Raw genomic sequence first — 13,732 nt, 5'->3', positions numbered from 1 at the left:
TTTTTTTTTAATTTCTGTTGTACTTCCCATATCTTTTTATTGTCAGTTTCATCTAATTGCAGTTGTGAAGCACTGGAATAAAATTTCCACTAGGGTCTGATGGTAATGTAAAATAGGTTTGTATTCTTACTATTCTTACCTTGAATTTCAGGAAGCTATGTTGAAGACCCTGTCAATTTGAGAGGGACATGATTAGTTCACTGGGGAATATAGCTCAATAGCAAGAAACCTACTTGACTTTGCATGTTACTAAAGAATATTTGGAAATAGATGGAGTCAGGCAACTTATATTTTTCTTTAGAAGAAGAAAATTTGATTTGATTTCATTACTGTGACAGAACAAATATTATTCTAGTTTGAACTGAAATAGCATATACCTAGAGTGGGCTATCTCTAAATTATCGGAAAGGTAATAGGTATATAAAGGATGCAGCTGTGTCTGTCTTAGTGCTCTTTATTTGATTACTTAAAAATATTTTTATACTTGCAGCTGCAGATTGTGGTAAAGACAATTTTATGTTCTGTTATAGGCCTTGTAGTCTTCAGCACTTTAATGTTTGTAAAGTACTTGTTCAAAATTACTCACTAGTTTATTAGAAATTAAATAGAATTTTAAAAAAGTTGAACAAGAATTCTGCAAAACACATTAATTGTTTTTAAGTATCCTGTTTTATGTTGGATGGAGGCCATCGGATCTTGACAAAACTATATCCAGTAATATTTAATCAGAGTTTAGTTTATTGATAAACTATAAAGCATGGTTATAAAGACTAAACTTGTACTATAAGTAGTAAGATTCTGCTAATGTGTTCTAGTGGATGCAGTTCTTAAGATTGGTCATGATTTGAGACAAGTCATTTTTCATATGCATTGATTTTCCTAATACCGTTTTAATTGTTGATGTTACGGGGTAACTGGTTGTGTTTATTTCCCTAGACCAGCCAAAAGATGGGATTGTGCTGCTACTCGGTATTTTCAAAGCCTTCTCAAAGGTAAATAAAATACGCTGTCAGAATCGATTGATGCTTTTACTTTGGCAAAAATAGACTATCAGAGCAATTAAGTGCCTGGGTTTATGTGTTTGATTAATTTTCACAACATATAACATATACAAATTAAAAATGAAGTTGCGTAATTTTTTTTCTTGTATGAGTTGACTAAGCCAAAACTATGAATGGATCTGTGCCTTGAGTATTGTGGGCTTCTGTGCCATGGAAACCTTGATAACTGATTAGATGGTATCTGGCTTTGGATTTCTCAGGCAGGCTAAATAGTATAACACTCATGTGTAACATCTGTTTTGGATAGTGAAACCTTTCCATGCCATAGCTTAAGACCTCTGATTCAGCATCACAGCCATCTTAGCTAGCTGCTTATGTTGGGTAGTCTAGTACTGAAATGGCAGGGTCTGTCTTACCAATTTACCATTTCATGTGTGTAACTTGATCATAGTTATGTTGTTTAATAGATTGTACTTCAATTAGATATTTAATAAACTAGAACCACCTGCTTTCCAGTCTGTTTTTTTACTTTCCCACATTCAGTGTTCCAGTAGCTCATACAGTCTTTCTCGTATCTAGCCTTCTGTTTTGCTATGAGACAGCTGTTGGTCTTATAAGAAATATATACTAAAATTGTCTTTAATCCTCTTGCTAATATGCTTCTATCCGAAGAAAGCACATACTTTTTTTTATATGGCTTTTGTTCTACTTGTGAGTAAGCAAGCATTGAGAGGGAGAGGATGAATATGTAAGTAATAGAGTTTTTAGGCTGATAATGTGGCATAGTAATGGGAACATAGTGCTTTTCATGATTTATCCTGTTTCTGTACACATCTTAAGTGTCATAGATTATTATGCAAAGTAAAGGTTAGTAGGGAGCAATGCTAACGTTAAATTTAATTTCAGAGATATCCCTAGGCTAGAGACTGTTAAGAAATAATTTAAACTTTTATTTACTAGTACATTATTAGCATATACAGAAGAATGCTTCAGAATTTTCTAACAAGCATAATAATTTAATACCTAAATTTATTGTTCAAATAAAGAACATAACCGAACTATTCAAATGTGCAAATATGTCTGTCTTAAAGAAAAGTAGATCTTGTGATTAGAAAGTATACRTTTGTACTAAAGATTGTCTGAGACTAAAAGATGAACTAAAATTTTTAGTGTAGAACTAAGACTAGTTTTGTCCTTCCAAAACCAAGGACAAGTTAATTCTTGTAATTTGGATATTTTTTTTATTGCCTTATTATACTCCTATTTCATAAAAAAGCTATGACATTTGTACTAGTTTCTCTTCAAATAAATAAGTTACACATTTTTTTTTCCCTCATGTAATTTTTGTCTAGTTTGGAAAGTACAAGCGGAAATACTGATAATGTGGTAAGAGGTTAATCTTTTTCCTTGTTTTTTGTGCTTCTGTTACTACATTTAGCGACTACCCAAATCAAAGCTCAGTTATGTGCTATCGAGGGTGACAAATTTGATGTTCTTCTTTATGTGACAATAAAAAATGAAAAGGTAAGATCTTTATATCTACAGATCTGTTCACACATGTCACTATATAAATCATAAAATTACAATCAGTTTGAGACTGAGTTTAAGTGAGTTTTATAATTTCTGCCAAGTGCAGTAAAAACTAGTCATTTACTTACTGAAGGGTTCTTTTGTTTGTATTGCTCATCTCTTTCTAGAGAGATTCTGAGAGGCAAAAATTCTACTTTTTTTCCAGTGCGCCTCTCTTTTGAAGTTATTGAATAACAAGTGAAGTATAACTCTGTAAAACTGCGCAGATGTATCTTAGATAACCAAACGAAAGTACACATTCTCATAGAACATATAGTTCTTTCTGCAGTTTTGCCTTTTCAAATAGTTACTTAATTTCTATCACCTTCTGGTTAAGCTGTGAGTTGTATCATTTATGATCTAGCTTGGTTTAGGTCCAAGTACAACTATTGGAAGAACAGAATAGATTACAAGAAAGAAACTTCTGAAATGCGATTTACCAAAGCTTTCAATGCTGGAGCTGTGATCTGTACTGTAGATAATAACTTTGAAGGTGCATACTAATTCTAATCTCTTTTATCAGTTTATAATCCCAAATAACAGTAGTGTCAGTGATCTTGTTTGAGGCAACAGGATTTCAGAATTTTGAGGTATAGCAATATTGTGTCCTGCCATTTCTTGATTTTATGTTTATGTTGAATCCAAAAAAAATCAGTGTGACTTCTTCACAGTTTTGAATTTTTAGAGGGTCACAGAAAGAGTTATTGGAATACAAAATTTTAATGAGAAGTATCAAACTGACAAGAAGCTAATGCTGCTGAAGATGTATGAAGACTTGACTTCCTTTTCTGTTCTTCAGAAACAATTCAGGAACACCTTTTCAGTCTTGCTGTTGTTTAAAACTTCAGATATATCCTAAAAAAGTGTGATATAGTTTATTGCCTTTTGATACTGGATATGAAATACCTTGTTTTGTAGGTATGCGTTAATGATGATCTTGTCTCAAAGAATTTTGCTCGTTTTGAGGAGGATAAAGAGAACACAGAGCATCCTGCAAATGATCAAGAGAGCCAGACATCACTAAATGTTGAGTCTCCTCTTCTACTGAAGATTGTTAATCCTGCACTTGCTGTCAGCCCAATTCTGTCTCAGGAGAAGATATCTAAGAATCTTGAAACAGGTGAGCATTCTGTATATCAGAAACAATCATATATACAGTGTATCATGTATCTTTAATTGTATATATTGAACCTGGACCTCCTGTTTTGATTTGAGTCCAACAATTGGATGAAGTGGTTTCCTCCAGCAAAGAATACATACGTATCACAAGAGCAGTTAGATCACCAGATGCGGGAATATCGTAAAGCTTTTTGTAGTGTGTAAGACAAAGAAGAGCTAAGAATGAGTTGATACGGCTGATAGCATTAGATGTTCTTACTAAAATTACTTTTAACTTTGATCAGTAGTTTTTTTTTTTTTTGAGTTTGGAGGGCTTTATTTGAACATAGGTACTTTAAAAACCGTTATTTATAGTAAATTATTTAGTGTTTCAAATCTTTTTTTTTTTTAATGCAACTTTTTTGGTCAATATTTTAGTTTATCTGCATAGTTATCTTTTAGAACTGTAAAGCTAACTGCATAGGTGTCCTCCCCTCTCCCCCCCATTAGAGAGGAAATGATGCAAGAAACTCGACAAATCTGGGGCAGCCTACTGTAAGTAATACTGGAATACTGGTTTTGTATGTGCTCAGGCAACTTAAAAATTCTGTAACRCATCTGATTATCTTCTTCCTAGGTCATGCTTTTTCCAGGTCCTGTACAGGACTGTGCAGTCACCAAATGTCAAGCACAGGTCTAAATGGAAGTACTGAATCTGTAAGTATTGTATTTCAGGTTATATTATCAAAGTTAGATAATGAGTACTATAATCATCTAGCTTGTTCTTCTATGTAACGTGGATCTGGGACTACAGTAGTTCTTGTTGTATTTCAGAACATTCTACTTCAATCTTTTTTTTTTTTAATGCAGAATGTAAAAATGCATCATTGCCTTTAAAAAGTTACCCTTCCGTATGCACTCCTTTGCTTATAGTTTTATGAAGATGGTAGCTCTCTTTACTAGACTTTTTAGTTCTCTGAATATATAGCAAGGTGAATTTTAATGTTTACTTGTAAACAAAATAGTCCTTACATTATACCCTGATAAGTGTTCCTGAATTCTCTTCTTGTTCTTGAGTGTTGAATTGTGTACTGAATTACACAATTGAAACTGTGACACTCCCATGGAAAGAAAGGAAAACAAATTGGTGTCTTCTAGACAGATAATGACTAGTGTGTCTGGTCTTTCTCTTTAAAGATCTCATGTGCTGTCCTGTGTACTCTTCTGTGAGAGATTTAAAGAAGAGAATTGCTTTTTTTTTGTTAGCAGTGGCACTAGCTCTCCCCTCAGCTCAGAGGAAAAGGAATTTTACAGATGTTATTTTTTTAGCTCTACTGGGAATTGGAGGATGGCAACCACTCTTGAACTTAACCTGGAATATCTTAGTAAAAGATTTTTTTTTTTGAAGACCACCATGAAACCATGATGAAAATAGTAACATGGATTGTTACTGGAGCAAAGCAGGGTTGCTGTTACACCCTTCCATGAGTGACTAGCTGAATTACTTTTACCAGCCACTTGGGTGATGCAGGTCTTTCTGGAGAAGTTGTATCTATTTGATTGCTTGTGATTCATGGTGAATGCCAATAAATCCTCTCTTCAGTAATTGAAGATCTTTGGGGTGACTTGAGATTTAATACCTGCTACAGCTTACTCCCTTGAGGAGTTGCTCTGTCATGCAACTTAAGTCCATGCACGCTCACTTTGTAAGTATGCATGTGGATAACCTACTCTGAAAGCCAGCTACAGATAGATAACCTGTTTTTATTTTAACTCTGGTTTGTAGTGTGCAAGCTTTGGGGTTTTTTGTTTTGTTTTAAAGGCACAGTATGTGTGTATGAACTAATTAATGTGTTCATACTGTAAATCATATTGATTTGAGTCCCCATTTAGAGCTATAACTTGAGATATGGCCATAAACTAATTTTAACTTTGTGCGAGTGATGTTCCTGTATCGTTCTTGAGTCTTAATAAAGAAAATACTGTGATGTAGCAAGTTAGACTTTTTCCCTGAAGTTTGTTTCATCAAAATTTTTGCTATAATCAATCAAGCTTGCAATTTTTTACAAAGAGAAATCCAAATAGTTGGAGAATCCTAGAGTTTGATAATTCAATTTTAACTCTGTAGACTTAAATATAAAATGTTGGGCTTGAGCAGTATTTGTGTTTAAAAATCTTTGTCTTGTTAGATTGTCAAAGCAATGCCATGTTTCCCATTGGAGGAAAACACAGCTATTCCTGTTCACACAGACAGGTATGGTTCAATGTGTAGAATATTTAAAATAGTTATGTAACCAAGTTTGTAGGAACCATAGTTTGTTTTTAGTTACTATTCTGAGAAAGTTTAGGAAAAAATGATAAATATGCTTTTCAGGAAGAGGGGGATTTGAAGTTTCTGACATTCGTCTACACTACACCAAAAATAGCAATTCCTTCTAAAAACATGTTTGTTAAACTATTTTTTTTTTAGGAAGTACTACTCTACACATTAAACAGATTAAGTTGTTTCAGYTGATTCTTAGCAGTTGATTCTTAGCATAAGTTACAATATTTTCACACTTGATGAAATGAGAACATGATTTGTGCTATGCTTGCTGATTTCCTAGGCTGCATGTCAGCTGACAAATAAGTGATAAGGCTGAGGTTTTTCTTGATACAGCGTCTAACTAATGTGAAGGTTCCTCTTCCATTCCTTGAAACTTTAAGAAACTTTTTCCTACATTCAGATCTGAATTTTTTTTTCCAAGTTGAGGGAGTTACCTGTTAATTTTTATGAAGCTTGCTTTTGTATTATTTTTAATGTTGAAAAACTATTGTTAAATTTTCAGTATTATTTCCAGAATGATGCTTACTTGATTTTTGTGCCGTTAGATTGGAAAGTTTTCCTCTTTGACATTTACAGTACATCAGAAATAATTCATGAATGAATTCTTGCTTTGTGAGAAGATTTTTAGAAATACTGATGGTATTTATAAACTATATTTAACTCTTTCATTTATGTTGGATTTCATGTCTGGACATTTCTCAGACTCCTGCAGTTCTTAAATTCTGATCCTCTGAAGACTCACTTTATTAAAGATGACCAACAGGTATTTTAGGCATTAACTTTCATTTAATTTGTTCTGTACAAATTGTACTAGTCAGGTTTTTTTTAATTGTACTTTAAATGCTGTAGTTGAGAACAGTGCACAGAACATAATGTGGGTTTTTTTGAGTAGTTTAAGGCAGTTGCTGTGTTGCAACAATCTTTAGATCTTGTATTAAGCAAGGGATACTAATAATTTGTCTCACCACTGTGGTCTGTGTAACTGTAAATACACTTTAAATATGATCCTTATATAATAATGAAATCAACTTGTTTTGCCTATTTTCATCAAAATACCATTTTAAAATAAATGCTTTTGTGTCATTGTATACAAACTATAACCCTTTTATTACATATAGCCCTTAAAACTGTCTTTCCTTTGTCATATAGTTTCAGAGTTTGCAAAATGTTAGTGCAGAAGGCAACTTTGTTTTCCTTAGCAACAAAATTGAGCCATCTTCAATTCTGGAAACAGCACCACTTTTTGATGATCTGAAAAAGGTAATGCTAATATTTAGTATCACACTGAATACCTTTAAGGCTAGTATCATGTCTCAACATAGACCTCAGATAATATGTCACTGTGGTGATACAGTATTTTGCTTGAGGAATGTTTAGGAAGTTGTTTACGTAACTGAATAAATAAAGAAACTTTAGATACTAGTCAGACTTGTGCAGCTTTCTTCTGATCAGCCACTGCCACACATTATAGGATTTGAATGTAGTCTTAGCTTATTAAAGTAATCACCCCCAAAAGATTTTTTTCATACTGCATGCTACAGATGTTTATTGGGAGGTGGGTCAAAAGTCTTTAAAACACTCATTGTTTYGTCGTGTTTTGTGGTATTTACGTTTAATTTCTCGCTTTTCATGCGGAACTTTTAATTTCTGTAGGAACTTGCTCGGAAAAAATTTTTAGGCCCTGACTTCACAGAATCTTATTGTTGGCCACCAATAGCTCGAGGATGTGATGTACTTGCCATCTCGCATCAGGGAAATGATCCTCTCTTATATATTCCACCAGTTCTTACGTTCTTGCAGTCGGAAAGTTGCTACAAATCCTTGCTGAATAGGAGCGGAGTATGTATATATTATAGGGTAGTATCAGATTTTCTGTTTTAAAGTACRGATGTAGAAGTACATCATCTAGAAAAAAGATCCCAAAAATGCTGAATGTTTATAACATACACATCCTAAGTAGTCTTTGTATAGCTCTATAATGTTTGTCAGTTCATATAAGCCCCCTGCTTAAAGGCTTACAGACTGCATGAATCTGGAGGTCTGAAACTCATTTATCAAGTAATGTCTAAGAAATGATTAATGTCATATCCCTTAGATACTTCATGAAGCTTTGATCTCGATGTGATAACCTGTCCTCACAAAGTTCACGCTTGTATTTGCTGTTCTAAATATCTGAATTCCTTTTGTAACTTTTATCAGATAATAAGAACAGAATCATTAAGGTTAGAAGGGACCTCTGGAGATTGTCTAGTACAACATCAAGTAAGATAAGATGCTGCTGTTTATGTTTGAATTTTTGGACATTTTACTATAAGTTGCTGCATGCATCCTTCTTTTTGTTTCCAGGTACCCTGACTTATGATTCCTTCCATCTAGAACATCTGCATTTAGGATACRTTATAGTACTTTAAAACGGAAGCTTTTAGTTTTTAAAATCCTGTTTTGCAGACTTTATTTTTGCCTTAAATACTGAAAATAGTACAGTTTAATACTCTGAACTGTTGTCTAATACTGTGTAAAAATTCTGTGTATGTTTGTAGCCATTAGCATTAGTTGTATGTCCTGGATGGAAGAAGGCACAACTTGTTTTTGAATTATTGAAAACATACAGCAGATGCTGCAGACCTCTTCATCCCATGTTGATAATAGTTGGGCAAAACAAAGAAGAAGCTAGAAATGTGAAAATTCATCGCGGATGTAAGAACTCCATCACCAACTCCATTAGTAGTGTATAGTGTTCCAGTAATGCTATTTAACAGTAAATGTTATTAAAGCTATTCTGTGCTATTCTGTCTGTGAATCTAACACCTGTATACTCAGATTCTTTGTTTTAAGCACCATGACCATTATTCTTGAGTCAGATTAGTTGTATGGATATGCTAAAGATCATGCTGAACTAGGATTAATCTAGGACTTCCTTGATTTAGAACCAGTTTTGTTTGGTTGATATGTAAGCATACATTGCTAACCGAGGTGATTTTTTTTTAATAAATATTTGGGGAACAGGTCTGATGCTACTTTACAGCATACACATTGGATGTGATTCTGCTCTTAATAAAAAAAAAATCGGTTAAGTGGTATTAGAAAAGTGAAGGATTAAAAAGGAGATAATAGTTCACTGAAGACAAAGTTGCATAAATTACCTATCTAATGTCATTTGAAGGGTTTTTTATGGCAGTTTTCTTTTTATTGCAATCTGCTTATTGTGATAACTTCAAAGTGATTTGTGTATTTAGTAGTGTGTGGAGGATAACTTGCTGAGAAGAGGTAGCATAGAAGAGATGGCATAGAAGAGGCAAAAAAGTTGTTGAGGCTTGCCCTACTAAATCTATATTTATTAAAAACTCTTTATTTAATTTTGCTAATTTTGTGTGGGCTTTTTGTTAACACTTAACGATCTCAGCTGTGAGATCAGACCATCTTGCTCAGGGCTTTTTTCAGTCAGGTCCTGAAAATCTCCATGGATGGAGACTACAGTGGCAGACTGAAAATGACTGCCAAACAGAAGTCAGACAATAGGATTCAGAGTGTGTGTGTGTGTTTTTTTTATATATATATATATATATATATATATATATATATATATATATATATATATAAAATATATATAAAAAATTAAAAAAGTATATATAAAAAAGACTTGTATGTGTATATATACACACACTAGCACATATATATACACATTTGTTTCGTGTGTGTATATATACACATACACAAGCGTGTGTGTATATAAATATTCAAGCTGATGCATCTGCAATGCAGATATGCTCTTTTTAATAAACAAGTATGGTCTATAGCATTTTTACTTGCRTTCTTTCAAGTTACGAATTAACAATATACCAATTTTTTTCTTCTACTGTAGGCGAAGTTATCGTGACTACACCATACAGCCTTTTGAGACTGTTTGAACATCATGGTTTATTATTTCTCAGACTTTGCCATCTTATTTTTGATGAGACTGAGGTACTGTTCTCTGAAGCTAGTGAACAGGTAAATGGGTTACACATTCAGATGATGACATGCTATTTCAGTTCTGTGCCCATAACAGTCTTAAAAGATGCAGAAAGATACTCCAAAAAACAACCCTTCTCAACCCCATGGCAGAGTATAAGTTGGGAAGAGAATTAGAAATATCTATAGTTCTAGCAGAATGAATTACAAGAAAAGTAGAGTTGTAACCTCTTCTACTTTCCCTGCCATACRTAGGGGTGTGGTTGGTTTGTTTATATAATGGAAGTGCTCTGTCTTATTATCTTAATGCTGTTGCTTTATCCTGCATTATGATCCTGTCTTTTGAGGGAGATCTTCAAATGTTGTCTTGAACTGCTCCTTAAATCTTCTGGAGAGCCACAGATTGACACTTCTGGTTGTCTATAATCTCGTGAACTAAGTTGTTCTTTTAATGATCCCAAAAGATGTCTTAAGACTACTCTCTGAAGTTCTTTTATTCCTTTTTTTTTTTTTTTTTTAACTGAGTTTGCAACGACAGTGCTCTTAATTGCCTATCTAGAGGATCTACAGGAACCATATTGCAGAAGGGAGACTCTTTAACTTTATAGAAAAAGATAGAAACTTTTTTTTTTAATCACTGAAAATTCTGTGGCAACTTGTGTATTTTTTAAGGTGCTATTCTTTGTATAGGCATACAGCTGAATAGAAAACAAGATGGGGGTTAAGTTACTGTAGGCAAAGGCATTGCTAAATATACACTTGTATATTTTCCAGTTTCTCTGTTTAGCATATTGGTAGTTGTTAGCAAGCTGACTTGCAATAGTTTTTTTTTTTTTTTTTTTTTTTTAAGATTTTTGTAAAAGTCTGTCTGAAATTTCTCCTTTGGATATTTATCTGTGCTAGCTGCCTCCCTTAACAGATTATTAAAATCTCTTCTGGAGAAGATGGTGTGTATGCACATGTGTGCTTTTCCTTCGTGTTGTCCTGTCGCTTTCTTCTTCAGAAAGCGCTCAAATAGTAGGATAAAAGCACACAAACCAAACACTTTTTGATCAGTGTCCTCCTCACTATGGTTTTGTATTCACTGGAATAGAATAAAAGGATAGAGAAAAGTATAATTCTTTCTTTTTAATAGGTTTTTACCATACTAGATTATTATAGGAAAACTGTTACTATAGAGGAACGGCTATATTCACCACATCAGATTGTTGCTGTTGGAACTCGTTGGAATAAACATATAACACGTTTGCTAAAGGAGTTCATGAATGATCCTTATGTTGTGATAACTGCTATGGAAGAAGCTTCCATATATGGAAACGTACAACAGGTAGAAATTTGGGAACGTTGCAACTGTTTGTGTACTAAGATACTTTACTGCTTGTGTATCTATTATGCTCTGTTTATAAGTCTGCTGGTTGACTGGTTTGCTTTTAAGTGGATAGTACTGGAATCATCGCTCAAAACTCTGTTCAGATTCATTTCCTGTATCAGCTTGAGGTGATTCTTAGAAAACCTGTATAATAAGCTGAAGATCTTTTAATTTGATTTGTGGGACTGAGGTGAAGATACTCCCACAACTATTTTGTTAGTGCAAAGAGGTTTGAATTTTATTTTGAAGTGTTTGCAAATGGTAGAATTTTGTCACAAAAAATTTATTGAAATATGTTTGGAGCTGTTGATTGTGAATGGCAGAACTACAAAGTAAGTTTTTTCCAAGACAGTGCTTGGAAAATGCTAGTCTTACTAATGTATGTAGTGTGCACTACACAACATGGAACTTACTTTCTGGAAATGTTAGGTTAAAGTTACGAAGTGTTATTAGGTGTTTTCTCACTTAATTTTCAATTAATATGCTGTAGTCCTTAAAAATAATACAAAATATTGTAACTGTGATCTGAGTTCTTTTGTGTCTAAGACTGTCATAAGTTGGAGATTAAATATGTTGGGATATTGGTATGACTAGACACTTGAAGGATGGCACAAACCTGAAAAAATATCCCTTCTTGTGATAAGTGAATGTGTGATTTGACAGGATTGAGAGATGTTAAGTGTTTTGATGCTTTAGTTTTTAACAGAGTATCTCAGGCAGTGCAGTATGTCTTCTGGATTGATACTTGAAAATACCAAAGTTACATTGATAAACTTGATTAAAAATTAGATAAATGAAAAATCGTGATGGCAATTTTAACAGAGCATTTTATTTAGCTGCCTAAATGTGGAAGTTTTATGTTATATATGAATATATGCTTCTGAAAGCTACCCTAAATTGATCTCCTTTCCAAGAATTTTATCTTCTCTAAGCTCTGCAGAAAAGCTAGGGTGTACTGATTTCTCTGATTTAGGTGATATTGCATAACAATCTTAGTACTTATTAAAAGGAAGCAAAATATGTATAAATTATATGAATTATCAGCCTTGTGTTTTGTATTGACTTTTAGGTTGTACAACTTTGCTTGAACAGTGAGAGAATTGCTATGTTGCTCAGAATACTGGATTTTACACCTAATAATGTTGAAAAGATACTGATATTCACTAATACAATAAACGAAGCAGAAATGGTTCATCAGGTAACAGTTTACATAAAGGCTATTTAAAATGTTAACGTGACAAGTTAAAGTATTTTGGCCTTTCATAAGGAAAGGCTGTACATTTGGAAATTAGCTATTTCTTTCTGTTAGAAGTAGCTTACAGCTCTACTCTTCTACCAGCTCTAGAAAGGCTTGGATGACAGGAGTGTCTTACGTAGGAAGCATCCAATATTGAGTTCGTAACAAACTTAGGACTGTCAGGTTGAAACTTCTGAGTTGGATCGAAGTAGCTTTTCCTCCATAAAAGTTCTGTCAGTGTGAAGGATTGGGGTGTGAGGGGACTTGTNTTGTTGTTGTTGTTGTTTTAGCTGGTTACAAGAGTGATCTGAAGAAAAATAACTTCTATTTTGTTGCCTTTCTACTTTGGAATAATTAAAGTTGTAGATGGTTGTTGGTCTGATTTGAGAAGTGTTTTCTGTGAAAATCCACCAGAACTTATTTACGCTTCAGATCCTAGGGGATCAGGAAGATAAGATGCTCAGTAGAGGTTTTCTTAGAAACTGGCAGAAAACTTCTTCAAAAATCTATCCTCTCAGAGCATGCTCTAGTTTTGTAGGTTTCTTAATGAGATTGTATACCAAATATTTTAGAGAGGGAGACTAAGGAATTTTTCCCTGCAATTAATCTTTCTGCAGTGAACATAGCAATGGATAGTAATAGAGAACAGAAAAAAAAAAAWTCTTCTTTACTTTTGTTTCTTTGCTGGTCCTTAAATAGTGTGAATTAAGAGTGGCATTCAGTCTGATTGGGAAGCAGTGCTATTAAGCTTGAACAGGGAGGTGTGGATAATGGAGATATTACTGCTAAGGGAGGCAGGCTGTGAGGATATTAAAATCTTTAAAAACCTTAGAGATGGTTTCAAGGATGAGGAATTGAAAGGATGTATGGCTAGATTGCTCAGGTATAGCAGGCATAGGTGGTCAGAGATCCTGAAAAATGGGAATATGTTCCTTTCCAGAAGCTGGAGTAGATCCTGTGATTCTTAAGGATACTTTAAGTGCAAGTGTTAGTGTGTCTGTAATGTTTAATCTTTTAAGTGTTAACTTAAAACATGCCAGTTTACTAAGTAATCAATGCTTTTGTATTTCCCCTTTTAATTTGTGAACCTTGAACTTGCAAAGGTGTAGAGCCTTTTTAAGATTATTACATTCATGCAAGTTAAGTGTTGGTAGATCACTGAGGGATTTTTGGCGTGCTTT

General features: G+C 33.6%; 1 protein-coding gene across 1 annotated transcript in view; it reads left to right on the top strand.

Moving 5' to 3' along the window:
• TDRD12 (tudor domain containing 12) overlaps positions 1 to 13,732 on the top strand; it is a 35,854-nt gene that overhangs the window by 5,819 nt on the left and 16,303 nt on the right. The window contains exons 6-17 of the mRNA XM_085303767.1: positions 937 to 992; positions 2,440 to 2,525; positions 3,489 to 3,690; positions 4,306 to 4,385; positions 5,858 to 5,922; positions 6,697 to 6,757; positions 7,144 to 7,254; positions 7,648 to 7,833; positions 8,535 to 8,691; positions 9,857 to 9,984; positions 11,081 to 11,272; positions 12,384 to 12,512. Of these exons, the coding sequence (XP_085159893.1) occupies positions 937 to 992; positions 2,440 to 2,525; positions 3,489 to 3,690; positions 4,306 to 4,385; positions 5,858 to 5,922; positions 6,697 to 6,757; positions 7,144 to 7,254; positions 7,648 to 7,833; positions 8,535 to 8,691; positions 9,857 to 9,984; positions 11,081 to 11,272; positions 12,384 to 12,512 (1,453 nt within the window). The remainder of the gene's footprint in view (positions 1 to 936; positions 993 to 2,439; positions 2,526 to 3,488; positions 3,691 to 4,305; positions 4,386 to 5,857; positions 5,923 to 6,696; positions 6,758 to 7,143; positions 7,255 to 7,647; positions 7,834 to 8,534; positions 8,692 to 9,856; positions 9,985 to 11,080; positions 11,273 to 12,383; positions 12,513 to 13,732) is intronic.

The sequence above is a fragment of the Rhea americana genome, unplaced genomic scaffold (assembly GCF_003343005.1).
Source record: "Rhea americana isolate MKP2758 unplaced genomic scaffold, rheAme1 scaffold_20, whole genome shotgun sequence".
Taxonomy (NCBI): Eukaryota; Metazoa; Chordata; class Aves; order Rheiformes; family Rheidae; genus Rhea; species Rhea americana.
Note: the sequence above shows the minus strand (reverse complement) of the source record. Positions and strands in the feature narration are given on the sequence as shown.